This window comes from Indicator indicator, chromosome 16 (assembly GCF_027791375.1).
Source record: "Indicator indicator isolate 239-I01 chromosome 16, UM_Iind_1.1, whole genome shotgun sequence".
In the NCBI taxonomy this organism is placed as follows: Eukaryota; Metazoa; Chordata; class Aves; order Piciformes; family Indicatoridae; genus Indicator; species Indicator indicator.
The window spans coordinates 15227732-15253666 of NC_072025.1; the positions used below are offsets into that span (position 1 = coordinate 15227732).

The 25935-nt window shown below is 42.0% G+C and overlaps 1 protein-coding gene across 1 annotated transcript in view; it reads right to left on the reverse strand.

Moving 5' to 3' along the window:
• MAP2K5 (mitogen-activated protein kinase kinase 5) overlaps window positions 1–25935 on the reverse strand; it is a 150914-nt gene that overhangs the window by 5699 nt on the left and 119280 nt on the right. Inside the window, exons 20-21 of the mRNA XM_054387914.1 lie at window positions 17738–17799; window positions 15338–15383 (exon numbers count right to left, since the gene is read on the reverse strand). Of these exons, the coding sequence (XP_054243889.1) occupies window positions 15338–15383; window positions 17738–17799 (108 nt within the window). The remainder of the gene's footprint in view (window positions 1–15337; window positions 15384–17737; window positions 17800–25935) is intronic.

Sequence of the window (25935 nt, forward strand, 5' to 3'; positions counted from 1 at the left end):
TCAGGTACTGGGTCAACATCTTCTGATCCAGCTCTGCATAGCCCCATCACTGCCTGCAGGACACCTGGGACCTGTCTGCTTGTGTACACCCATTTCCACCCCACAACCTCTGAGAGCCATTTGGCAGAAGCTCAGCCTGGGTCTGCAGTAACTCAGTGAAAAACATGACCAAAATTATGACAACTCTTATGCTTCTGGATCAGCTGGGATGTCTCATGCCTTCCTCCACCACAGGTGCTCTCTTTTGTTCAAAGGCAAGCTTGACCAGATGGCCACAGGGCACATGTTAAATCAGAAGAGCCTGGCTGGCAGCTCATCCCTAGCTGTCTGAAGGATCACAAGCCCTGGGCTTCTGGAAAATAAGGCCTTGTCTGTAAAGCAGCCCACCACAGTCACCACCCCAGCTGGCTTTCCCACTGCTAGATATGTGCTGTGCTATGTGCTGCTCCTGTAATCAACTTGAGGAGTTCTTGCCCATTCACGTGTTTTGTGGGAGCACAAGCCAGACCTCCAAAAGGACAACCATTAATCTCATCTCTGGAGCTGTACTATCCTCCCAGGACTCCTGGAAAGGCAAAGTGCTACTGCCAGACTGACCCTGTGTCCCCCCTCTAGTCACCTCAGCATGGAGAAGATTTCATCACTCCAGCACTGCCTCCAGTAGCGGAGGATTTTACATCTAGAGCTCCTGCCTCCAAGGACAAGCCAAACGAAACGCTGCTCTAATTATCTGTGCTAGCTATCCACAAGGCCCATTTCTGCTCCCACAGCCAGGAATAGCAGCGAGGAATCCTCAGGCCAATACTCTCTTGCTGACTCCCCAAACATTGTTAATTCACAGGCACAGAAGGTGTCAGAGTCCTCCTCAGGGGCTGCTCTATGCCGCAGCCTTCCATCCATCGCTCATGTCTAAGGCTCTAGGTGGGGTATAAAAATCTGAGGGCTTTAAACACTTGTGCTGATCTGTGGAGACACAGAATATACACATGGGTGAAAAGACTCCGCAAGATGTTATTTAAGTGTGATCTGGTGGTTGCATCTCTTTTTGCAGTTTTAGGATGTGTTTTGACCATGGCAGGTGGCCCTTTAAGAAAAGAGTTAGTGCCTGAAGTGCTTGAAACAGCAGTGACCAGGAGGCCCAGCATGTGTGTCTGGGATGTGGGTCCCTAGTGTCACACAGTGCCAGCAAGATCAACCCTTGCTTTGAGAGACCCTCTCCTCCAGAAATCATAGAATCACAGTCTGGCTTGGGTTGGAAGGGGCCTTTAAAGGTCATCTGGTCGAAGCTCCCTGCAGTGAGCAGGGACATCTGCAACCAGAGCAGGTTGCTCAGAGCCTTGGCCAACCTGACCTTGAATGGAGCCCCCTTGTCTCTTCTATGAGGCACACGCAGTGGTGGGACTGCAGATGTCAACTCATAGCAAGTCCAGCTAACGTCTTCTGTGTACTTACATGGCTGTGTTTGATCTGGGACCAAGTGTTTACTGGCCCAGTTCTCTCCCCCAGTTCTTATCCTCAGAACAGTGACTATTGAGGGCAAGGACTGCCTCTCACTGTGCTTGGTGAGGAATTCAGCATCCCTGAGAGCCTCTTCTCTGCTGGCTGCTGGAGTGCAATTTCCCATAGCAAGGTCTAAAGGCATGGTGCTCCAGCATATCTGCAGGAGCCTGCAGAGCTGCGGGTGGCACAGGTGGTCTGAGGGCACAAATGGAAGAATCATAGAATTACAGACTGGTTTGGGTGGAAAGGGACCCTTAGAGGTCATCTAGTCAGACCCATAGCAGTCAGCAGGGACAGCTGCAACTAGAGCAGGCTGCTCAGAGCCTCAACCAACCTGACCTGGAATAGGCCCAGGGATGGGGCATCTCCCTCCTCTCTGGGCAACCTGGGCCAGTGTCTCATCACCCTCAGTGTCAAAAATCTCATCTATAACCTGAGTCTCCTTCTTTTAGTTTAAACCATTGCCTCTTGTACTGTTACAATAGGCCCTGCTCAAAAGTCTGTCCCCAGCTTTCTTACAGGCTCCTTTAAGCACTTGAAAGTCCACCAGAAGGTCTTCCCGGTGCTTTCTCTTCTCCAAACTGAACAACCCCAACTCTCTCAGCCTGACCTCACATCACTGCTGTGGCCTCCTCTGGCCCACTCCAACATGTCCATGTGTCTCCTGTGGTGAGGACTCCAGAGTTGGCCCCAGAACTGCAGGTGGGGTCTCAGCAAAGCGGAGCAGAGGAGCAGAATCCCATCCCTCCACCAGCTACCCATGCTGCTGGGGATCAGCCCAGGACACAATCGACTCTGGTCTGGGAGCACTCAGTGCTGGCTAATCTTCATCTTTTCACCCACCAGCACCCCCAAGTCTTTCTCAGCACCCAGCAAGTCCTGTTTCCTCAGAATCTCCCATCCCAACGAGTATATCACCTGTAGCTCAGAGAGTGGAAAGGACTGGAAAAGCATGTGGAAAGCATGGAAAACAGCGGGGGGCAGCAAGGAGGGCCAGAAAACCACATCAATCGGTGGTGTTTTCTGGGCAGAGATGAAGCAGGGACAAGAAGAGATCCATAAGCAAAATCAAGTATCATTAATCTCCTTGAAGTTTCTGCTCTCTTTCCTCATTCCTCATTCTGTGCAGCTCACAGCACGGCCCCAGCCTGCTGAACAGTTCCACGCGGCGTGCCAGGAAGTGGCGAGTTTTGTTTGTTGCACGGCCTCCCTAACATACGCTGTAATTAAAACCTTGATTACTAAACAGCTTAAATATATGACAGACAATGCGGTTAAAGCCTACAGTTAGGTCAATATGTGATTTAGATTTGCCATTTAAAAACTCTCATTTAAATTTTGCATACATTAATCACTACCATACTTCAATGTTCTGATATCCACCTGACTACACTATTAAAATAAAACTTGCTGCCCCAGGGAAATCCTACTTATTCTTAATTGTTTCGAGGCTTTGATGGGCTTTTAATCTAAGATTAATTTATGCAATTTTAAATAACTCTTCTTATGATTAATAAGCTTGAAAATTAAAAGGAGTCTAAAGCAATTATAATGAGCATTTGGTCATAACCTCATTAGGAGAAGGAGTGAAGGATACAGCTCTGGAATTCTTACAAGACTACAATTTAAGGTTACTTTCAGAGGAGTCAAACATAGTTCTTGAAATTGCAAAGGCAGATTAGCCTAGGTCAGTGTTAGAACTCCAGCTATCTAGATTAGCACACTAATGATTTTATCCCTCTGATGATATCTGAGATAGTGAAGAGAGGATAAGAAATGCATCAAAGATAAATGGATAACGCTATTAAGCAGTGAAGTTTTGAAGCTATATTTTTTGCTTATCTTTTGAGAAGGATTCCTTTTGTGGGGGGTTGTTTGGGTTTTTTTCCTATTGTTTTATCTATTTGAGGATTAACTTTTACCAATGCAGTTGGACTTTTTATAGGATAAAGTTAATTGCAAGTGATTTTCGGCTGCTGTAGCAGTTTTGTTGAGGCACCAAAATTCTGCTGCAGCTTACAGGATTTGTCTTTAAATATCGGCAGCTCCCTTGCATAATGGATGGACCAAGAGGAAGAACAGATGAACTTAAACCTCAGAAGCTTAACTTGAAGAAGAACTGTCCACTCATCACACCTGAATTTCCAAACACCAATGCAGTTCCTTCCATTATGATTAAAGTCCTTTTCTTCCAATCTTAATCTGAAGCACTGGACAACATCCATAACCAAAGAATGGTCTGGTGGCCCTATAACAACAGTCCTCACAGACTCCTTGTGCACTTGATGATGTGTCCAGGCTGGGAACTCAACACCTAACTCAGAGCCAAAAGGTGATTTTTTTTTTTTTTTGAGGTCAGATTAGCAGGAATCAGTGCAACTCCTCTGACTTCTATTGCACGAACTTGACTTCAAACAACTTGATCCCTCTTCTACTGCAGGTCTCCAGGCTGGGTGTGCATGAGTGCATACAAGGATGGGTCTGATTTTAGCTGTTCTCTTCCTGTGGCATATACTAGTCTTAAATTTACTACAAAGTTTTGGTTTTGGCTGTGGCACAGAGGAGTCTATTTGCCCATCTGCAGATCATTCTTTCCACAGCAGTTTTGCTTTTGATATTTGCTGTTAGAACTGGTAATGGTGCTTGGCAGGCCTCTTGGTGCTCAGCTAACAAAACCAGCTAACTTCCAGCAAAGGTATCTGTTTTTTTTTTTTCTTTTTTTTTTTTTGGTGATGACTCTTAAAAAACAACTAAGGCAACCAAAATACAGTTGGAGTATGCTTCTGCAAGGGCTGCGGAGGTTAAGAAGAGCTGTAGAAGAGGAATAGAGAGAGTGGCCCAAGGCTGATAGAGTATATCAACATTAGCAAGCTGTCAACAACAGAAGCAGATCCACAGAGTGAAATGGTTGGTGCAGTCTTTCAGGGATGGAAGAGGTTTTACTTTTGACCAGCTCTGGTCTGCTCTGCGGATGCAGCGCCCATTAGTAGCTGGAACTCATTAGGTGTGTGCCTGGAGCACATCTTCTGGTTTGGTTGCATTTGAAATCAATTCAATCCACGAGCTTCAAGACCTGTCTGTGATGAGAATGAAAGAGTGGTCACTCTGAAAGAGCAGGAGATTCATACCAAAAAGGCATACCTGACCTGAACTCTAATGCTGCTGGAGATCCAACTGCTGAAGTCTCTTCAGCTTATACCTCACTGCCAGCATAGAAACAGTTTCACTGACACCAAACAGAGCCTGTCAAGACAGTAAAAGCTGATACAGTATTTCCTTCAAACAGAGACTAATTGTTCCCTTGGGAAAGAAGGGTGGAAAAATGGTTGTTTTCTCCAAGTTTTGAGAAACTTGTTTCTGCTGAACGGGGGGGGAAAAAAAAAAATCACTATGAAGGAGTAAACCGAAACAATCTTCTAAATGTTTTTCACCCAAACCTTGGAGTAGAAAATGCTGTATACATACACGTCTGCACACATATACACTCTAGCAACAATGAACAAAACAAAAAAAACACTCAGAAAATGTTCTGGCTGGAAGCAAAAAGGGAGAATGAAACAGATCACACTTTGCTAGCAATTCTGTGATGAAGTTTCTGCAAATGAACAAGTTGTTTCTAAAGTTCTCCACATATTATTGCATTATGTGCCTATACTCCGTCTGCAAAATCACATCCCCAAGTCTGCCAGGTTTAGGAAAGAGATTAAATAAAGCAAGTATTAAATGATCAAGAAAGAATGTATTACCAAATCACCCAGTCTCAGAAGCAGAAAAAGCTCAGGTATGAAACAACATCCAAATAAAAATGAGGAGCCCTGCTGAAAAGACAGAGAAAGCAGCAAAATATATCACCACTAGTTGGCTTGGGATAAAAAAAAAATAAATTCCTTTGAATCTCTCACAAGGTCACTGAACAAATGACTGAGGCCACGAAAACCATTTCCATTCTCAGAGTTGTATTTTAATGCCACTGTTCCCAACTGGGGAGCCTTTCCCGGGTGGAAACCACGGCTCTCCACTGCCATGCAGGCAGATGCCAGTGAAGCCATCCTGACTTACACCAGCCAAGCTTTTTACCCCAGCATCTCCCATTAAATCCAAACAGGCAGATGCACATTTATGGGACAATGAACTTTTCCATGGCTGCAGCTCGTCATGCTCTGCTCTTACAGCCTTAATAAACCTGTGCATTCCTGTGCTGCAGCAGCTGCCTTGGGTGGGAGGCTCCAGAGGAGAGGCCTCAGCTTTTTTTTTTTTTTGCCTTTAAAAAAAAAAAAAAAATCATGTTTAATTTAAAAATTAGAAACTGGAGCAGGCTGTGAGCACAGAGGTTGATTGAAACAAAATTTAAATTCCTGTCAAGCCCATTTAAACACAGGGGCCCTTCATAGACAATTAGCTGCTCCCTGTGAATGCTGAATAAACTCGGGCCTGGTCACTGTTAGACTAGAGCAGGCCTACTGTGAGGAGCTGGAAAAAAAATTAACTAAAATCAGGCTGTATGAAATATTTAGCCTCCCAGTTTATCACAGGGGTTTGGAAGTGTAAACAAGACAAAAATCGATTCCTCGGTGCCCTCCAATCAATCCCCCAAAATGGTTAGGGCATCTGTTTCTGCTAAATTTTGTTTACTCTGGCAGATTTGCCTTAATTGCAGTTGTTTATCTCCCATTGTCCCCGGGGCCCTAATCTCCCGATTACTAATACTTAACACTCATTTCACATCTAAAAGCTACTTCTAATCCTCAACAGGTTTCTGGGGCTCTTAAAATTATTGAAAGGAGGGAGACTGGGAGATGCAACCTCTTTGTGAAAGGCACATTTTCCTATCTGCTACCAGCTGGGCCCAATCGTCACCAGGGATGGCTGCAACAAAGGTGCTAAAAGGCTCTTTCACAGGCCCTGCTGCTCTGCTGGGAGAAAAAAAGAGCTTTGATGGGAAGAAGAAGGAAAAAAAAAAAAAAAGCCCAAACAACAAAAAACCCCCCTGAACAAGAGGGCTATAATAGTCCAGCCAAATAAAGTTACTGTCATAATCAAACGCTGTCAATCACAATGAAAATCCAATTAAAAAAAAATCTTTCAGTGCAGCCCTCTTAAGTAGAAAAATGTCCCCTATTTAAATGCGTTTTTGTCAACCGCACAAATTAGAAAGTACTATTAATTATTATTTTTTTTAAACTACTACTTTAGGCCCTGATCCTCCAGCTGAATTTCTGTGGATGGAAGAATCAAGCGGCACAAATCTGATTAAAGGGATTTGAGGCATAATGCACACAGGTCACTAAGAAGCCATATCTGTATCTCCTGCTTTATACTCTGCTTATTCATAGGCAATTGCTACTCTTATTTAATACTGCAGGAGTGTCTTGAGGTGCTAATCTGAGTACAGAACTTCCAGTGGCTGCTACTATTCAAACGCCAGCAATTTTCATCTATGCGGTGTCTTTGAACCAGTTTAAAATTCCACTTTCATTATACAAATAAATATCATATGTAGATTTCAGCAGCTGCCTGTTAGAGCAAATTTGGAATCACAGAATCATGTAGTTTAGAAGAGACCTTTAAGATAAAGTCCAACTGTTAACCCAAAGAGAATATTCTGGGAATTGAAGATATGGCTTTTATTTTCACAGAACTGTAGATTCATTTGGCTTGGAAAAGATCTCTAAAACCACCAAGTTCAACTGTCAACCCAACAACAACATGCCCCCGAAACCACGTCCCAAAGTGCCATGTCCACACATTACTTGAACATCTCCAGGCATGGTGACTCCACCACTGCCCTGGGCAGTTTTGGCACTGTTAACAGATTTTTGTTGTTGTGGTTGCTACGTTGTTTGTTTTTAAAAAATGAATATGTAGGGAGACAGCTGACTTAAAAATATCAACAAGCCAAATGCACAATGTTCTTCTCAATGTATCATAATTTGAAAGACTCGCAATTCTGCTACCTAAATGTGCAAGATGTAAATATTTGTCTCTGTGCCTGGAGAACTACAGAACAACCAGAAGTGCCAAATGAAACATTTGCTCAAATTAAACTGTAAAGCTCGGGAGACCCAAGTAACCAAAAATATTAACTATATCACTCTAAGCTGTTGCCAATTTGTTTTTGCCCAATTTCCTTAGATTTTCAACACTTCTTTCAGCCAACTCCAGTTATTTCTTTTCACATTTCACTGGGAAGTGCTAGTATATAGCTTTAGGGCATGCTGGAAAGAGAAAGTCAGATGTTCACATTTTCTGTACAAAGTCAGTGGCTGTATGAGCACCGGGACTGCAGAAGACATTGAATGAATATAACACCTTCAAACTCTACTGCTCGCAACTTAACCTTGTCACAATCTTAGTCTTCTGTATTTGCTGGATTTAGTGACACTGATAGAATGTGTTTCTCCATTTCAATGGCTGATTTCTCAAGTGACAGAGAAGAGCAAATCATACCCCTAAAGACAGAAATGGCTTTTTTTCCCTCTAAAGCCAGAGGGAACAGAGAGGGGAAAGATCTATAACCCACCTTTCCACATTTCAGCTGAGAGGGGAATAGGTTGAGCAATGCTGTCACCTGAAAGAATATTTTTTTCTCCGACTTCTGAGCTACCCTGAACAAGGAAAATGATGAAAACACAGTAACAAGATCATCCTGAGCCCTAGTGTGAAATCCTAGCATCAGTACAGTCAATAGAAATTGTGACATTGCCTCCAATGTAGCCATGATTCGACCCAGGATTTCTAGTCCACTGTATGTCTGAATTGATAGATAGAAGATAGAGTTTAATATTTACAATATATATTTAATGGTTGGAGTTGATCATCTTAAAGGTCTTTTCCAACCTAAAATATTGTACGGTTCTATATTTATAACAGCTGAAATACTTGGCTCTGTACTTTTTCCCTTGGGAAATAAGGAGATAGTCTTTTCCTTCACATCCAGCATGTGTTTAGGTGCCTGTCAGAATTTCTCCTTGTCATGGGGTGAATAACTGTGACAGAGGAGTGCTAAATATTTGCACACAAAGCTGTCCATCACAGGTCCAAGCACGGATAATTTTATGCTGAACAAATAATTGCTGGTAGGAGATCCTGAACTGGATCAGGAAAAAAACCCAACCATCTAATACTTTCAAGTAGCCAAAAAGGGAAAATTCTTGACTCACTGTGATCCAGCAATGGTGCATAAACATCTAGATGGGTGCTATCTTTCCAGGATTTACAGGATGTGTTTGTGAAAATCAAAGTGCAGACAGGCCTCTGGTCTTTCCCAAAAGTGAACACCATAAAACTCCACCAAACCTGTGCAGTCTCAGCTACTCAACAATGCTGCTGGGGGAAATCCCTTTTATTGTCAAAAGTAAGTGTCTGTATTTTATTGGCTTTATTATGAAGGTTTATATGAAAATCCAGGTGGGATTACGCTGATCCTGCATTTGTTTGTTTAAACCATTAAAGTACAAGTGTTTCCTAAGACCTATAAACAATGGTTTAATGCAAAGAGCTGTAAACAAGTTTAGCTCCACCTGGGAAGAGGTGTTACTGTCCAGGCCCTCCAAAATATAACTACTGAAAATACAGCTATTGAAAATATAGCTACTGAACATACAGCTACTTAAAAGCTTCTTATTTTTAATTCCCTGTATTTGTTGGAGATGAGGAACAACCACCAAGAATCCATTTTTGAGAGTCTACCATATTTTAACACATACACAACAAACCAACCAACCTATCTGTTGTAACTAATGAGATCAGGGTGCCTGGTCTAAACACCTCTCCTGAAATGGAGAGAGGGATTGCTGGATGCATAGGAATGGGACATTTCACAAGTACAATAGGTATTAAAATAAAAAAAAAAAATAAAGGTGATGATCTTTTCCAGCAGATGATGACCCAGATGACATACAATTTATCAGACAATCTTCTAAATCAGTAAAACACCAACATAAAAAGCATCAATAATTTTTAAATTTAAGAGGAGGAAAGCTACTGGTTGTGATTAAAATTGGGAGACTTGAACAAAAATTATTTGAGAAGTAACAGAGTACAGAACGTGACTGTATCCTCCCCCAAAAGCATTCACAGAATGACGGAATGACAGAAAGGCAGGGGTTGGAAGGGACCTCTGGGGATCACCAAGTCCAACCCCCCTCCCAAAGCAGGTTCACCTAGAGAAGGTCACACAGGAACACAACCACATCGATTTTAACTGTCTCTACTATTGCTGGGCAGCCTGCTCCAGTGCATTGCCAGCCTTACATTAAAGAAGTTCCTTATGTTTAGATGGACTTTTTATGTTCCAGTTTGTGCCCATTACCACTGAAAAAGCCTGGTCCCATTCTCATGACATCCACCCTTTAAGTATCTGCAAGATTCTTCCTCAACCTTCTCTTTTCCAGATTAAAAGACCCAAATCTCTCAGCCTGTCCTCATAAGAGAGATGTTCCAGTCCCCTCAGCATCTTTGTAGCCCTTTTCTGTACCCTCTTCAGCAAGCTACTGCCATTCAACAGGGGAGCCCAGAACTGGACACAGCTTGCCAAATCACCTCTGCTTGCCAAATCCTTTCCCTCAGAAATCCAAGCAGCATCTTCAAGACTCTGATTTTTATGTATCCATGGGAAAGTCTAAGAGAAGAACTGCTCCATGCTTGACTTTTGGTGTTTCACATACCATTTTGCTAAGTAAATTGCTTTCGTTTAAACAGCCACATGTGGCGTGCAAGACTTCAATGCTGCACTAACAAAACAAAACAAAAAAAAAACCCAAAAAAACAAACTCAATGAGACTTCCAAATTTCTGCTAGCTCTCTGAAAAACACCCGCAATCTGCACAATAAAAGGCCAAGCTTCCAGCTAAAGAAGAGATTTTAAACAATTACCAAAGCAGGGGAGTGATATCATAAAGGCAATTTCTGCGCTAGCTTGTTTTCCCAAACTCTCTTTGCCTCTGAACAGCTAGAACAGATAATAACTATTAGTAAATCAAACTCCTGCAATATCCAGCTGTGTCTCACACATTTACATACAGATAGAATGGGTATATGTTTTTAATATGTATGCGATACGTACTTTTACCACAGCTGAAGTGCACGCTACAAAGGAGGAGGAGAATGGGAATGGAATCAGCATGAGATAATAAAGTGGCCTAGATAAAGTATTAGCCAGCGATTGATCTCAAACAGGGGATGTTGCTTCTCTCTGACCTGATTACTTACTATGCATAGATTCCATTAAATAGAGCTTAGAATGGAAAGCTTCTGAAAAATACCGTAAATACAGTCAGATCTGCTGCTCCCTGAGCCACACCAGCCCACGGATGCCTACCCAGACACTCGGCACGACTCGGACGTTAAACCTTTCCCAGATCACCACATCACACTCGTCAGCCATACCTGTGAGCCTCCTCTTCCCTGGCAGCCAGGCTTGTGATGTCAGAAAACACCATGTTTTACATGAAAACAGGGAATTTTCACTGCAAAAACTACAGTAATCATCTTTATACAGAAGATTTGTCCAGATTTTTCTTTTTCAGTTGGAAAAGAGAGAGAGAAATATGCTGAGATTTCGTGCAAACCCCTGGTGCTGAAGGAGGAGTGCGTACAATTTAATTCACTGGATGCCTCTCTCTTCTTAAGAGGGAGTAAACTCGAAACAAAAGAGCAGACACCATGAGCACGAGGCTCAGAATACCCACCAGTGAATAATAAAGATTGTTCCTTTCCCTGGATGGACAATTTTCCCACTGCTTGGTGAAATTACTTTTTTTGACTCCCGTGGAACGATGATGACACAGATGACATACAATTTATCAGACAGCCTTCTAAATTGGTAAAACACCAACATAAAAAACATTTGAAATACCTCAAAACAATTAAATCCTTGGTTACAGATCCATGGAGAAACTGGTGTTATGTCTTGGTTTGTGGCTGGGGATATGGAAGACAAGCCACAGTGACCAAATGTGAATAGAGGAACCCAATCCAGACCAGTCGGAATATGGAAATTCAGTATTCGCTTGCACAAGAATATCTATGGTACTAGAAAACCTGATTTTATACAGGAATTTCATACAGCCTTGGCCCTATTTTCTGACAAAATGTGCACAGTGACTTTTATCAAAAAGGGCTTCCTGACATGATAGGAGGAGTAAATCCATCTCTGATGTAAACCCCTGACTTCAATGGAGGTGCCAATCTGGCACTCCAGGTATTGTTAGTCAGCTCTTAAAGTGCATTTAACAATTCACTGATTATCAGGAGAGTAGGAAAAGATTGATGTTCTGCTCCTTTCATTTTGCTTGCAGTCTTTAATTATACTAAATTGGTTACAAAATAGTGACTTCCAGTAGGGTTAATGTCCACAGGGGCAAAAGGCTGCACTCTGCTGTTTTCTCTGAGCGAACAATGGTTATGTGTTGCACCTTTCAATTCCTGCTAGTGCTTTTCTTCTAAATAAATACCACCCCCCCGAAACTCAATGAACAAGGTGAAATTCTGCTCTCATTTAAATCAACCTGAATTAAAGCTGACCTTGACAAGTCTAGGATTTCACTGATAGGATCTGCGTTGTTCTCCCCACTCCCAGAGTTAAGAGGGAAATATCTATCAGAATTACAACAGAGGCTTCAGAACAGATGATGTGGAATTAGAAGGATATCGTGGTGAGCAATTCTTCCTACAAGAAGGTCATGAAGATGCTGGAGTGGGACCAGAGAAGGACAGCAAAGCTGATGAAGGGTCTGGAGAACAGGTGCAGTGAGGAGCAGCTGAGGGACCTGGGGTTGTTCAACCTGGAGAAAAGATGGCTAACGGGAGGCATTCTGGAGGTTGGAGCTAGGTGGGTGTAGGTCTCTTCTCTCAAGAAACAAATGATAGGACAAGAGAAGGTTTAGGTTGGACATGAGCAACAATTTCTTCCCCCTGAGAGTTGTCAAAGCCTGGCCCAGGCTGCCCAGGGCAGTGATGGAGTCCCCATCCCTGGAGGGGTTTTAAAGCCATGTAGATATGAGGCTGAATGGCATGGTTTAGTAGTGATCTGGCAGTGCTGGGTTAATGGTGGCACTTGATGGTCTGAAAGGTCTTTCCAACCAAAATGATTCTGATTCTGTGATTCAAATTCAGTGGTTATTTAACAGCTTTTGTTCTGGCTCTATTTAACTACAAAGTATGGCAGGTTATATGGAACCCCAAACTGGATTAGAAGAGACCTTTCAAGGTCGTTTAGCCCAACTCTCCTGCAGCCAGCAGGGGCATCTTTAACCAGAGCAGGTTGCTCCAATATATATATGCAGATACACTGTGTGTACACAGCCACATTATGCTAGTGTCTGTATACATACGAGTTGTATAAATAAAGTGCTCCTTGACAAGACTGGCTGAGTGCAGGAATGCAAAGGGCTTGACTGTGAGCACCTACTGAGCTAATAGTGAGTCTGCTAGGGAACAGCACAGGGTGCTCTGAGCCCATCAGCCTGGAGGAAGGAATTTAGGGCAGCTTATGAGGGTCAGCCACATCACAGGCAAAGACTGGGTCACTTCATTTCAGGAGCAGCCTACCTCATGCTTTAGTACTTGTTGCCAGTTCATTTATAATTGAATAGAAAGTAGCATGAGGGGAAAACTGCATTAAACAAAAGATTTTGTTTAAAAAGTAGGGAGGCTTTGAATTTGGTTTTATTTTTTTTTCTTCCTGTGCTGCTATAATTTTAACATTATTTTACAAAATACCTCCTTTAAAAAGGGACTAACACACTCCAGGGCATGTAGTTGTAAAGATAAATCTGTGCACTTCCCTGGTACCGCAGGCACTCACCCTTTGGCCTCATTTTTATGACTCTACACCCTGGAGTGGTGTTATTGCTTACAAACATACATATATACTTATGGGGGTATGTGGGAGCTGCAGATGTTTTATTTATAAGTGGCAGGCCTATTGCTTCACTGAAACATGCATTTACAAACAGCTATAGGTTTTATGAAACCCTATTCCCTTGTTTTAATAGCTAAGCTATCCAGCCATAGCATAATAGTGCACAAGGTAAATGTCTCTACGTCTCTAGAACCTGTTCCAAGTTTTCTCAGATGTGACTAACTGCAAGAATTTTCCAACCATCAAAAGTTAAAAAAAAAAAAAAAAGAAAAAAAAAACAAAATAAGACAGTGGAAGCCTCTGGTATGAGGCACATACCACCACGATGTGGAAGGGCTCTGATAAACTCTAAGGTCTCATTTTAGCAAGGGATTTAAGCAGGTGCCTAACTTCCAAGGTAGATCTAGTGAAGTTAATATCCTTAAAATGAGATTCACTGTTAAATACTTTACTAACCAGGAGCTAAATGGAGGCTTGTCTGGATTCTGAGATACCTGCCCCAGGGCAGCTGCAGAGATTAGCCTTTAACTAGAGAAGAGCTGCAAATAGAAACAGTTCTTTATTGTACTTGCAGCAAGAAATGAGAGGGTGCAAACACATCCTTATCTTGTTAAAATCTGTTAACAATTATTCCTGGGTATTTAATGAGGATAAAAGAAATTATATTGACTTTACACCAGCACTTTTCTTTTATATAAACACTTTTTCCATTTATAAAATACTTTAGATAGCATAGATAGGTATTTAATTAGCTTAGAGAGGTATTTGGATATTTTAGACAGTTTGGATATTTTAGACAGTTTGGATATTTTAGATATTTTAGACAGTTTGGATATTTTAGACAGTTTGGATATTTTAGATATTTTAGACAGTTTGGATATTTTAGACAGTTTGGATATTTTAGATATTTTAGATATTTTGGATATTTTGGATATTGTAGATATTTTGGATATTTTAGACATTTTGGATATTTTAGACATTTTAGATATTTTGGATATTTTAGACATTTTAGATATTTTGGATACTTAGATACTTTGATAGTTTTGGATATTTAGATATCGTAAACATTTATATATTTTAGGTATTTTGATATTTTGGATATTTAGATTTTAGGTACATTACAGGAACGATTGCATAGAAAGCAAAATAATGAAGCATTTAAAACTCGAAGATATCTGAGGCGAGTCAGAGGGTTCTACAGAACTCTTATAAATGACAGTAAATATCTGTAGTAGTTGTTTGATGTAGTATTTTTCTAGCTGCTTAAAAGCAGTCAAATCAGCACTCTGCACTAAATGCAGAGCCACGGAGGACCATCTTGAGAGCAGGCACCCTATTATTGCCTGACTGGGAAAAAAGAAAAAAAAGACAACTGCAGGCAGAAGAAGTGGTCTCTGAGCTCAGATTCTAACATTTAGAGAGCCCTTCAACAGACAGACCAAACTCTGTATTAACTCAGCCTTCTGTGGTCAATCTAATTTCATTTTACATGAATTGAAGTGAAAACAACGGCTCCAGTGTTTCATTCCAAATACACTTTTTTCACCACATCCTCCTCCGTTTTCAATCTTCAGATTTGGAAAGGTTAAGACTGGCAAATGATGACAAAGAGTGACCTACATTAAGCTGTAATCCCTGGACATCCAAACTGAAAAACCTGTGTATTAAAGCATCAAAATGGTTTTGATTGAAACTTGAGAGTGGTTGTGAAAGTTCTGTATTAACTCTCAAAATCACAAGCAAAGCTTTGCCCACAATGAAAGGTAACAGCAAAACACCCAAGAGCCTCCGTGGAACCAGAATTCCACTTTGGGTTTATGTGCTCTAAGTGCTGCACAAGCCAGAAAGAGTTTAGATTTCAATTTGCACAAACAGAAAAACACAGAAAAAAATATGGATACAGTTCCCTGTACACAAACAAAAAGTATCCACTGACAATAAACACATACTGAGGGGCTCTGAAGTTTCACTTACCATTAAATCTTCAGGTGCTGGCCTTTCCTTTGGCTGCTTTTTCATGCTGTGTGTCAAAAACAAAAGGTTCAGATACAAGCAATTGCTCCTTTCTTCTACTTGCTTATATACGGAAGATCTCCTCTTTTAACCCAGAGTGAGGAATTTCAGTCTATTCCTTACCATGTCCCTAACAGTGGCCAAAATGTTAATGAATTTCCTCCTTCCCTCCCATCCCTCCCTTATGGGATGTTGTGGTCTGGGCTGTGTGTAACCATGGGAGTGTGTAAACAGAGAGATTACTGCAAAGGCATGGTGAGTTGATTCTCATTTTGCCGGGGATTATTACATAGCTTGACACAACGTGTTCCACAAACAGGTGGGAAATTTCACTCCTTTAGGAGAAGTCACAATACCCTGGGGTTCCTACCTTCATTTTTCCACATTTATTTCCATTACACTGCAGGGTGATAGTTCATTACGCAGCATTAACCTGTTTATAAGATCATGTTTCTCATCCCAACAGTCCTAGTTTTCCGTGCAACAGGTGCAATTAGCTATTGAAGGCTGTGCTTAGCTGCATGAAGGAACACAATAACATGGCACAGAGGTGACCATCAGGAGCTGCCTACTGACTAATTGGATTACATCCAAGCAGCCAGTGTTTATGGTGTAATTGGCATAAAGTCATAAAGTCTGACACGCCGCTCGCTTGATGTCTCCAAGACTTATTAGGAATTCAATAGTATATGTTTGGTGCTTTTAAAGAGTGAGTGGTGCCTCCCACTCAAAAGTACAGCCAATACGATGCTAAATCTAAAACGCTGGATGATCTGTGCTGTGAATTCCAGGTATTAACCACACAATTTGCCTTCCCTACGAACAACTACAAGCCTCTGAAATGAAGCAAGTAACGCGAGCTCGCCCGACGAGCAGGGCGGGAGCAGTTCTAATCTGACAGTCCAAAGTAGCTGCCTCCCCAGGGAAAACAAGGCTATTAGCCACCATCAGTTATGCTTCAGTTTGACATCTGTGGAAAATTTTAACACAGGTTATATCCCTCCCCTCTGCCTCACTGAGAGTTTGGGCTTTTTTTTTTAAAGCAGTCTGTCATCTATTTTTCTGGCCAGAAGTAGTGCAGACCTCCAGGCACATCGGTTTAGTTGCGCTGCAGAATCCTCCAAATAGCTCTTTGTAAACTGAAACTATTGACAACGGAGGCCTATGTTACACCAACTTTAATTATTTAGTTACTTTAATTAACCAATAATCAGACTGCTTTTGTGTCTGTGTTATTTGTTACAGGCTATGTCAATCCTGAGAGGTACTTTCTCCTATGCTCTTTATTCAAAAACTCCATTTTAGTAGGGAACTTTTGCCGCAGTGGCCCTGGCATAGAGCAGAGAACTTGAAAGCACAGCAAAGCTCAACTTAAAGAGTCGTGGGGCTGAGGGCTTTGAGCAGGACATGTCCCCAAGGCAGGATTCCCTCTGGCCACACGGTTGCCACTCACAGTGGCACACGCTGAGCTGGCTCTGTCTGATTTAGCACAGCCGATCACCCAGCCCTGGATGTGTGTTTGCAGAAGGGATGCTTCTCCCTCAAACACAGTGTGTTTTTACAGTGTTCATTCTTGTTTCTCCTGCCATACATTAATGGCTCTCCTCTATTTTGGCAGCATTCATGCTTGTTTCTGCTGCCATACATTAATGGCTGTCCCCTTTTTAGGTGGGGATTAAGGGGATGCGACAGTTAAAAAGATTTTTTTTTTTGTTTCCTCTTTTTTTTTTCCCTTCATTTCTTTAGGATAGCTTTGCCTCAAGATTTGTATTCTCTAGTCACTCCAGGACCATATTCTTTATCCTACAGATTCCTTCTCCTTTAATTTAAAAGGTTTTCCATCAACTATTCAGTTTTACGGAAAGAAAATATACCCAGTGGTGTGTTTCAAAATACGACTCTCAGTAAAAATTACTTACTGAAAAGCCAATAAATTAATCAAGGCTGCCTGCCTTGCTAAATATTGAGGCAATTTTATAAGTAATATTCTAAAAAAAAAAACGCCCTGAATAATGATGATATTATAGAGACGTCTTTGCGATCTCTGTCCCCAGACGAATTGGGAGGGGGCTCTGCACAGGACTGCACCTGCAGTCAGGGCAGGTTTATTAAAAGAGGAGAAAAAAAAAACAACCCAGAAAACACAACACCCTTGTAAGTACTTTTACGACCCTTTGTGTAAATAACGTTTACATAATTTAAACAGTTTGCTTAGCTTTGCTGCCCCATCTGCCCAAGGCCCCCAAGTCCCTCTTCTCTCAGAAAGGATGCAAGGAAAGCCATAAGGTCTCACCGAGCTGCCGAGTTAATGGCATGTATCATTTACATTGAGGGCATGGCATGTTTGCAAACCGAGCTTACCATTGAGTGATGAAGTGTACAAATGGCTCAGAGAACTCCCCGGCTGGAAGGACCGGCGATTCCTGGGATTGGATTGAAACAAGAAGCAGAGTCAAGAGGAGAGAAGATAATTTTTTTTTTTTAGGAGAGTAATATAACAGCGACAACAAAACGAACCAGAACACACACACACACAAAGCAAGCAAAAATCCCCCACGAAGCGACAAAGTCCCCTTTTCACACAGAGAATTTGAGGGAGAAAGGTACAAATCCTTCTTGAGAACGTGTTATAAAACACTGAATTTCCACTAATGAGTATTACACAATGGGTAAAAACATGTGGAAAGACACTGAGGGGAGGTGAAAAAAGGACAATGATAGCCACAGGGTAAAAAGGAAGGTAGGGAAAGTGTAAATGAGAAATTAATGATTATTTAAGTAACACACAAATGGTCTTGTAATTAACAAAGAGCTGTGAAATTATTCTTGTGTTGACCTTTGTTTCTTTCACTGCATTCGCTATTTATTTACACTCATGTTTATTTACACTTATTCATTTTAGAGGCTGTCCTCATATGCTGTCTGTTCTAGATTTAAAAGGCAGAAAAAATTTTTAAAGAGGAAAAAAAAAAAAAAGACAAACAACCAAGCACAGGATTTACCGGTCTAGTGGTAGAAAATAAACAGCTAGTATTTATGAAAGGGGAAAAAAGGAAATAAATTAAGAGCAGGAGAGAAAAAAAATAAAAAGAGGGAACAAACACCATCAACATTTGCAAAAAACAAAAAGAAAAAAAAGGAAAAAAGGGAAAAAAAGAAAAAAAAAGAAAAGGGCTTTACGAATTTAGGAGTTTTTCCAAGAATGACAGAGAGCTCCACTGTGTTTATAGTGTAACAGCTCAGGATGTAATGAAATTACACTGCAGAGTACTTTAACAGTGTCATCTCATTAGACCTACAGTTGGAACAAGAGAGCCACATAAAACAGGCAGCTGCAAATGACTCCATTCTCATCTATTCTCATTTGCTATTAAAAATACCTTTCGGCGGCTTTTTCCCTCCCTGACATCCCTCCACAAAGTACCCTGCAAAGTATGATACATGCACCTATTTAAATTAACAAAGGAATGACTTATTTTAATCTCACTGTGCTTTGGAGTGCTTTGGCCATTTGGATGAGCAATATATCATTACATACAACCTTCCAGCGCTGCAGGCAAGAAACTCAGAGCGTGCAGCATTTGGTGGGAGCCAAACAATTTCTCTAGCACACAACTGTGTCAAATGCATGCATGTATTCATTATTGGGAGCGGGAGGAAATAGCTTTGATGTAGTGGAAAAAAGAAGATGATAAAAGCACCTCTGCAATGTGTGTGCCATTATCAATGGTGGCAGATAGACACAACTGCAGAGCCTCCTATGTGATTAGTAAATATACATATAATTGCTGTGGCCAATTATCAGAAAAATGAGATCGGTAATTACAAGACAGAAAATTAACTAGAACTCTTATTAAGGCTTTGTTTCCAATTCCAACAATTGGAAACTGCTGGAAAATACAATTAAATCAAAAGTAACTGAGGAGGTAAAAGGAGAAGCCAAAATTGCTTTACAATTTTCAAAGACTCCTATTAAATGCAAGGAGTGTTTGATATAACATGCCCAAATCCTCTTTGAACTTAGGCTGGGGTGAAGGAGAGGTTATTGTTTCTAAACTTATAAATGACATCAATATAGGAAGGTTTCCACTGGAGAGTGGAAGGAACACAAGGAAATAAGCAGAGCAATTAAACTTTCTCCACTTCAAAGAACTGCGTGTGAAAATTATTCATATTAATCGAGAAAATACAGAGCAAAATTGAGAGCCTTGCTTTGAGAACACAGAGCTCAGCAGGCTTTGATTCTCCACAGCATCTTGTCCAGCAGAGCCTTCCTGGGCTTCCACCTTCACAGAATCATAGAATGGTAGGGGTTGGAAGTGACCTCTGGAGATCACTGAGTTCAACCCCCCAGCCAAAGCAGGATCACCCAGGGCAGGTCACACAGGTACGTGTCCATCATACAAAAGCTGCATTCTCAGGTGGGGCTCAAAGCAGAGCAGGTAGGAAATGAACCTACCACCATGTTTCAGTATTTAAAGCATGGGTACAAAGGAGATGGAGACTCCCTTTCGAAAAGGAGTCACATGGAAAAGATGAGGGGTGATGGGTACAGGTTACTCCTGGGGAGATTCCAGTTGGAAAATCATTCACAAGAACATCAGCCATCGGAATAATCTCCTCAGGGATGTCGTGGAGTTCTCAACATTGGGCACTTTGAAGATTCAGCTGGGCCAGCTTGTTTAGACTAGACTTTTCATGGAATCATAGAATTGTTCTGGTTGGAAAACACCTCTAAGATCATGAACTGCAACCTAAGACCACCACGGCCATTAAACCATGTCCCAAAGTGCCACGTCCACACATTTTCTGAACACCTCCAGGAATAGTGACTCCACCACCTCCCTGGGCAGTCTATTCCAATGCCTGTAAGGTTGAACCCTTTGCCAAGAAAGGTTGGACCAGATGTTCCTGGATGCCCCTTCCAACCGGGATTCCATGATTCTATGAAACACTCTGGGCATGTATTACTCATCCATCTGAAAACGAGCAGGCGAAGCAATCAAAACACATTCCCCTGGGGAACTGGCTCTGCTCAGCAATCTACCCCCACTGTTTAAGTAAAATCCAAGAGAGAAGCTTGTTCCAACCATCTCACCAACAGGGCTGCCAGCTCAGAGCAGCCTATGCTGGGGAACAGGACAAGTAATGGGCACTTCACACTGATTTGGTACATAATCATTTCTGCAATCCCAAAGAGATGACAGACCCATAATAGAGTGAACTGCAGCGTGAGAGGGAAGGAGTAGCAGATGAACTGCTTGGAAGCCACCAGATTTTCACTTTGGCTGTCTCAAGCTAGGCTGGCATCAGGGTTCATACGGGCAAGAGAAGAAGCTGCTCCACTGGTTATTAACACCATGACCATGCGGCACAGCCTGGGAACGAGGTGCTCCTCCATAAGCATGCAAGAAAATTTTACTGGCACGAAAGCAAATGTTAAATACTCTCTTTCTCTTCTGTACAATGCTGGTATTTCAACCCCATCCTACTCTCTTCTGCCATAGACATGTCAGTCACGACCATGCCTTAGAATCAGAGAATAATTTTGGTTGAAGGAGACTTTTAAGATGATTAAGTCGAACTGTTAACCTGGCACTGCCAGGACACCCCTAAACCACATCCCTCAGCACCACATCCACAGCTTTGAAACTTCTCCAGGGGTGGGGCCAGACAGCTCTGGGCCAGGGCTTAACAGCCCTTTTCTGGTTGGTTTGTTGCCAGGAGCTCAGGAAGAGCTTTTGTTGGTGGGCATGGGTAGAGATGGACACTAACTGGATCTCCATATGAAAACCAGATGCTTTTAATAGCCTTCCCAAGGATTTTATGCTGGGCACCCATAAATTTTCTGGCTATTTGCCTGATGAATTGAAAGTCTTTTGGGAGAGAGCATCAATCTCCAGGAAATGTATTTGAAGGCAAAAAGATCAGTGCAGATAAAATCTTTAATCTCGCTCCTGTCCATGTGAGCCAATTGTTACTTTACAGCATAGGTAAGACAGGAAAGAATGATTATAGAATCATTTTGGTTGGAAAAGATCTTTAAGACTGCCATGTCAACCATTATCTTGCTTAGAAGATTCTGGTTGCAGCTAAACCTGGAAAATACAGACCCTAAACTTCTTCCAAAGGTGGACACTGAAAAGGTGCCTCAAATGTTGCATTTTACCTTAGTCTGAAAGAGAAAACCTCCAGCAGTACCTGCCCAGGGAAACCAAGGACCTAAAGATTTCTGTTTCTGATGTTTTCCATGCAAGACCTTTTGACCAGTAGAAAGGTGAAAGGATTTTGTGGTCAGAACTGTTTCTAATGGGAGAAAGTACAGCTATTGCCACCTCTGTAACTTGAGCAATCATGATGTTGTAGAAAAGAAAAAGTGTCCAACACCACACAAAACAGACATACTATATTCTACTCTGAACTTCCCCAGACCTTGGTTCATCACTCAAAGAGATGGGCGTATGAAGAAACAAAGCAAAGCTACATGTCTCTACCAAGTCCACATTGTCTGTGTGATGCAATAGCCACACCTGATGTAATCACAGTGACTGATCCGGCTGCATTCCCATGTCCTACCTTTATTTTATACCAACCTTCATACTGACAGAGAATCATAGAGTTGTTTTGGTTAGAAAAGCCCTCTACAATCATCCAGTCCAACTGGCAACCGAAGACCACCACGGCCATTAAACCATGTCCCAAAGCATCATGTCCACGTTTCTTGAACAGCCTTCCCATCATACTAGTAGAACTCCCAGATTTTGAAGGAGTGAGGAATGGGTATAGTAATTTTAAACTGGGAAATGGTTCCTTCATTTTCCTGAAATACTGGATCTTCTAACCAGTATCACATAGATATCTGTATTAGGGGTGTTGCTAACATTGGCAGCAAAGACTCAAATGGTTGTAAGTGTTGACGTACCATCGATCTCTGTATCCCCGGGCAGCTTATTCCCAAGCCTGGCTATTTCCTTAAGCATTCAAGTAACACTTCCATAATGGGACCTGCTGCAGGAGAAGACAAGACTGGGCTCTGATTTTTCCAAACTGGCCAAACTCTGCACACACAGTGTGCAGGGAAGGGCGATAGGAAAAAAAAAAGTTTGAGTGATGCCTTTGCCTTGTGAATAATGAACAGTTCAAGAAGGTCAACCCATTACAACTGAAACCGTTTAATTATTAATTATGCACAATCTATGAGCAAAAGGACAAGTTCAGAATGTTTAATGTGTGGTAACTCCAACTGGACCCTCTCTTGGCATTTTGTTATTAGCACTTGTCAGCAAGGTGCTCAGGCATAAAGAAAAAAGCTCAGCAGCAGAAAATCTCAGCTAGCAGGAGGAGGGAAGGCTTTAAACTTCAAACACTGCTCCTAATATTTAATTTATAGAGTGCCAACGCTCTGGTACAAACCTTATTGACTTCCAGGGACTTAGGGAAGTCACATTATCTAAATGAAGACCTGAGAATGAGAATACTGAGACAATCCTTCCAAAAGCTCTCTCTTTTGAAGGGAGCAATAACATTTCTATCTGTATCATTTTTTTTTCTTTTTTCCACAGGTCTGAAGAAACAAAGAGTAGACTACCTAACAGCATGTCCAGATGGCAACCAATCCTTTGCAGCCTCTGCAAAAAGAGCTTGAATTACACATCTGAGCATTATCCTCACCTACTTCTCAAACCTATTATTTGAAATGTCTCCTGATCTGTTTGCTCTCACTAAGCAGAGCAGTACAGAGATGCCACAGAGGTTCAAGAATCAAAGCCACAAATGCATACGGATAAGGCACCTTTCCCCTCTTTTCTGTCCAGCTTGGAAGTTCACCTGGCCAAACTTGAGAGGCAAATTCAACAGATACAGCTCTGAGTTGCTTATTTTCTTTGGAAACACTCTGATAGAATCTGGGAGCAGCTCTTGACCAGCAAAAACACATCAAAAGCATCCCATGCTTTACACACCTTCAGAGGTCTTACCCCATCAGACCATGTTCTGAGAGTGAAGTATTTTCTCAAAGCAACTGAAAGCCTGAGATTTATCACATCCTTTCTGAAAAGCCCACAATCTCTCTACGAGAGGAAAATCCACAAACACAGCTTTCTACTTCAAACCTTCAAGGTGGCAAAGGCAAAGCCCTCAGCTATGTGTTAAGATCAAACCTGTGTTCCTCCTACTTCCTCCTTTGGAGGCCAGCCCAATGGACAGCCACAGTGCAGAACAATGGCAAGCCATCACCCAACACATCTCCAGAAGCAAGCCAGGTTGTGAAGGGTTAAATTTTCCCATTCCCCACAGCTACTGCTATTCTGCATTCCTCTCTCCTCAGTGTGAACGCTTGTGCAGAAGGAAATGCCATGGTCCTATGGCTCGATGGCCACAGGAGGGAAGTTAGCAGAACCCAGCAAACCAAACTCCAGTTCCTCTCTCCTCTGGGTTTCCCCAGCACACCCTGCCTTGGAAATTACCATCTCCTCTGGGCAGATAATCCTATTCTGCAACTTGCCCATTGATGCTGAAATGGCAGGATTTAATAAATTATGGGTGTGCTTCACAAAGCGTTTCTGGCTTATCACTTCAGCCTAAAAAAGAAAATAAAAAATCTCCAGGATTAAAGAACTTTGATGCACTCCAGCTTTCAAAGAATACAAATATTTTTATACAGCAGCTGCCTTTTCAACTTTGTGGCCAAATAGCATTTTTTTTTTCAGGCAAATTTAAGTTTCAGAAGCTCCAGAAATGCTGCCAGGTGCAATTACACGTAATAAACACATCGAGCTGTTCCAACCAGACCAGCAAATTTGTACATGTTCAGATTGACTCCTACAAGGACAACTTTTTCACAGCACTCCTTTAAAAAAATAATAAAAACAACAACAATAAAAAAAACCCTTTCTGACTTTCAAGCCAATCTAGTTCAAAAGCCTTTCACAACCCTAATGGCAGGTGATTTCCTACAAGTAACACGTCTGCAGAAGACAGCGATGACTGGAGGTGGCTCAGAGGTCTAAACTTGAAAGCATTTCTGGATTGTCCCTCTTACACTCCCACCCCCAGCAGGAAGGTGAAAGATGATTACATCTCTGCACCAGGTCGCTTCTTGCTCTTTTCTTAGCAGCAGATGCCAAATGTGACAAATGATACGTGGGGGCATTTTGGTGTGAAGTTTTGTCTGCAGGGATTGGAGTGTCAGCAGTAAACTCATTTATTTCCAGATCTCTAGCTGGACAGGAATCAAGGTCGAAAGGCCAGTGTTTTATCCACCAAAACACTCAGCCTACCTCTAACACCTCAAATCACGTGAGGACCAGCTTATTCTCCAAGCAGTGCTACCTGCTCCCCAAGTTCTTCACAACATCACGTCCAAGTAACCTACATTTGTACTGGGGACACACGCATACACACACACACAGTGGTGCCTCTGGTTAAACAGGTCAGGAGGTACTTGGAGCTACTCCATTGTCACTTCTGCAGCACTTGCTAGTGAGGGAGTTCTCCTCCTTCTCTACTCTGCCGTGGTGAGACTACACCTGGAATACTGTACACAGTTTTGGGCTCCCCAGTTCAAGAGAGACAGGGATCTGCTAGAGAGTCCAACAGAGAGCTATGAGAATGATTAAGGGACTTGACCATCTCCCCTGTGAAGAAAGATTGAGACCTGGGCTGTTTAGTCTTGAGAAGAGAAAGCTGAGAAGGGATCTTACCAGTGTCTATAAATGGCTGAGGGGTGGACACCAAGATGAAGGTGCCAGGGTCTTTTTGGTAGTGGCCAGTAATAGGCCAAGGAACAATGGGGAAAAGCTGGAATACAGAAGAAACTTTACTATGAGGGTGTCAGAGCCCTGGAGCAGGCTGCTCAGAGAGGTTGTGGAGTCTCCTTCTCTGGACTTTCAAAACCCACCTGGATGGATTCCTATGTGACCTACCCTAAGTGATTCTACTTTAGCAGTGGGGTTTGGACTCAGAGATCTTTAGAGGTCCCTTCCAAGCCCTACCATTCTAGGATTCTATGATTTTTTTTCAGAGCCCAGAAGGGGGAAGGAAAGAAGGGGAAGAGTTTAATTAACATCAGGAATAATCTATAGCGTAAGATGCAATGTTTTCTACCTCTTGCCCAAGCTCTGTACTTGCTAGTGTGGCTCTCCAAAGGGCCTCGCAGAGGAGTGGAGAGGTAGCTGGAAAAACAGGTTAATCCTTTAACCGTAACTGTAATTGCTTTCTCTCTCAAACAAACATCAGAATTTTTTCCCTCTCATTGCTGGTCTCTTGTCGATCATAAGCTAGCAGAGCACAGCAGTGTTTTGGGTAGCTACACACACAAATCCACACATTTCAAATAGCTAAGGCACAGCAGCATGAAACGCAGCCTTTACCTGTTCACACCGAAGGGACTCAATTGAAAAACTAAAGCCATTTATTGTTCCCTTTTTTCCTCTGTACACTCCCAATGCATTTTTATTGCTTTTTCATAAAACACCGCTGCAAATAATCAAGCATGACCATTGACATCCACAAGATTGAGTTTTAGGAACCATTAAATGAGCTTGCCCTCTTGGGAAGGT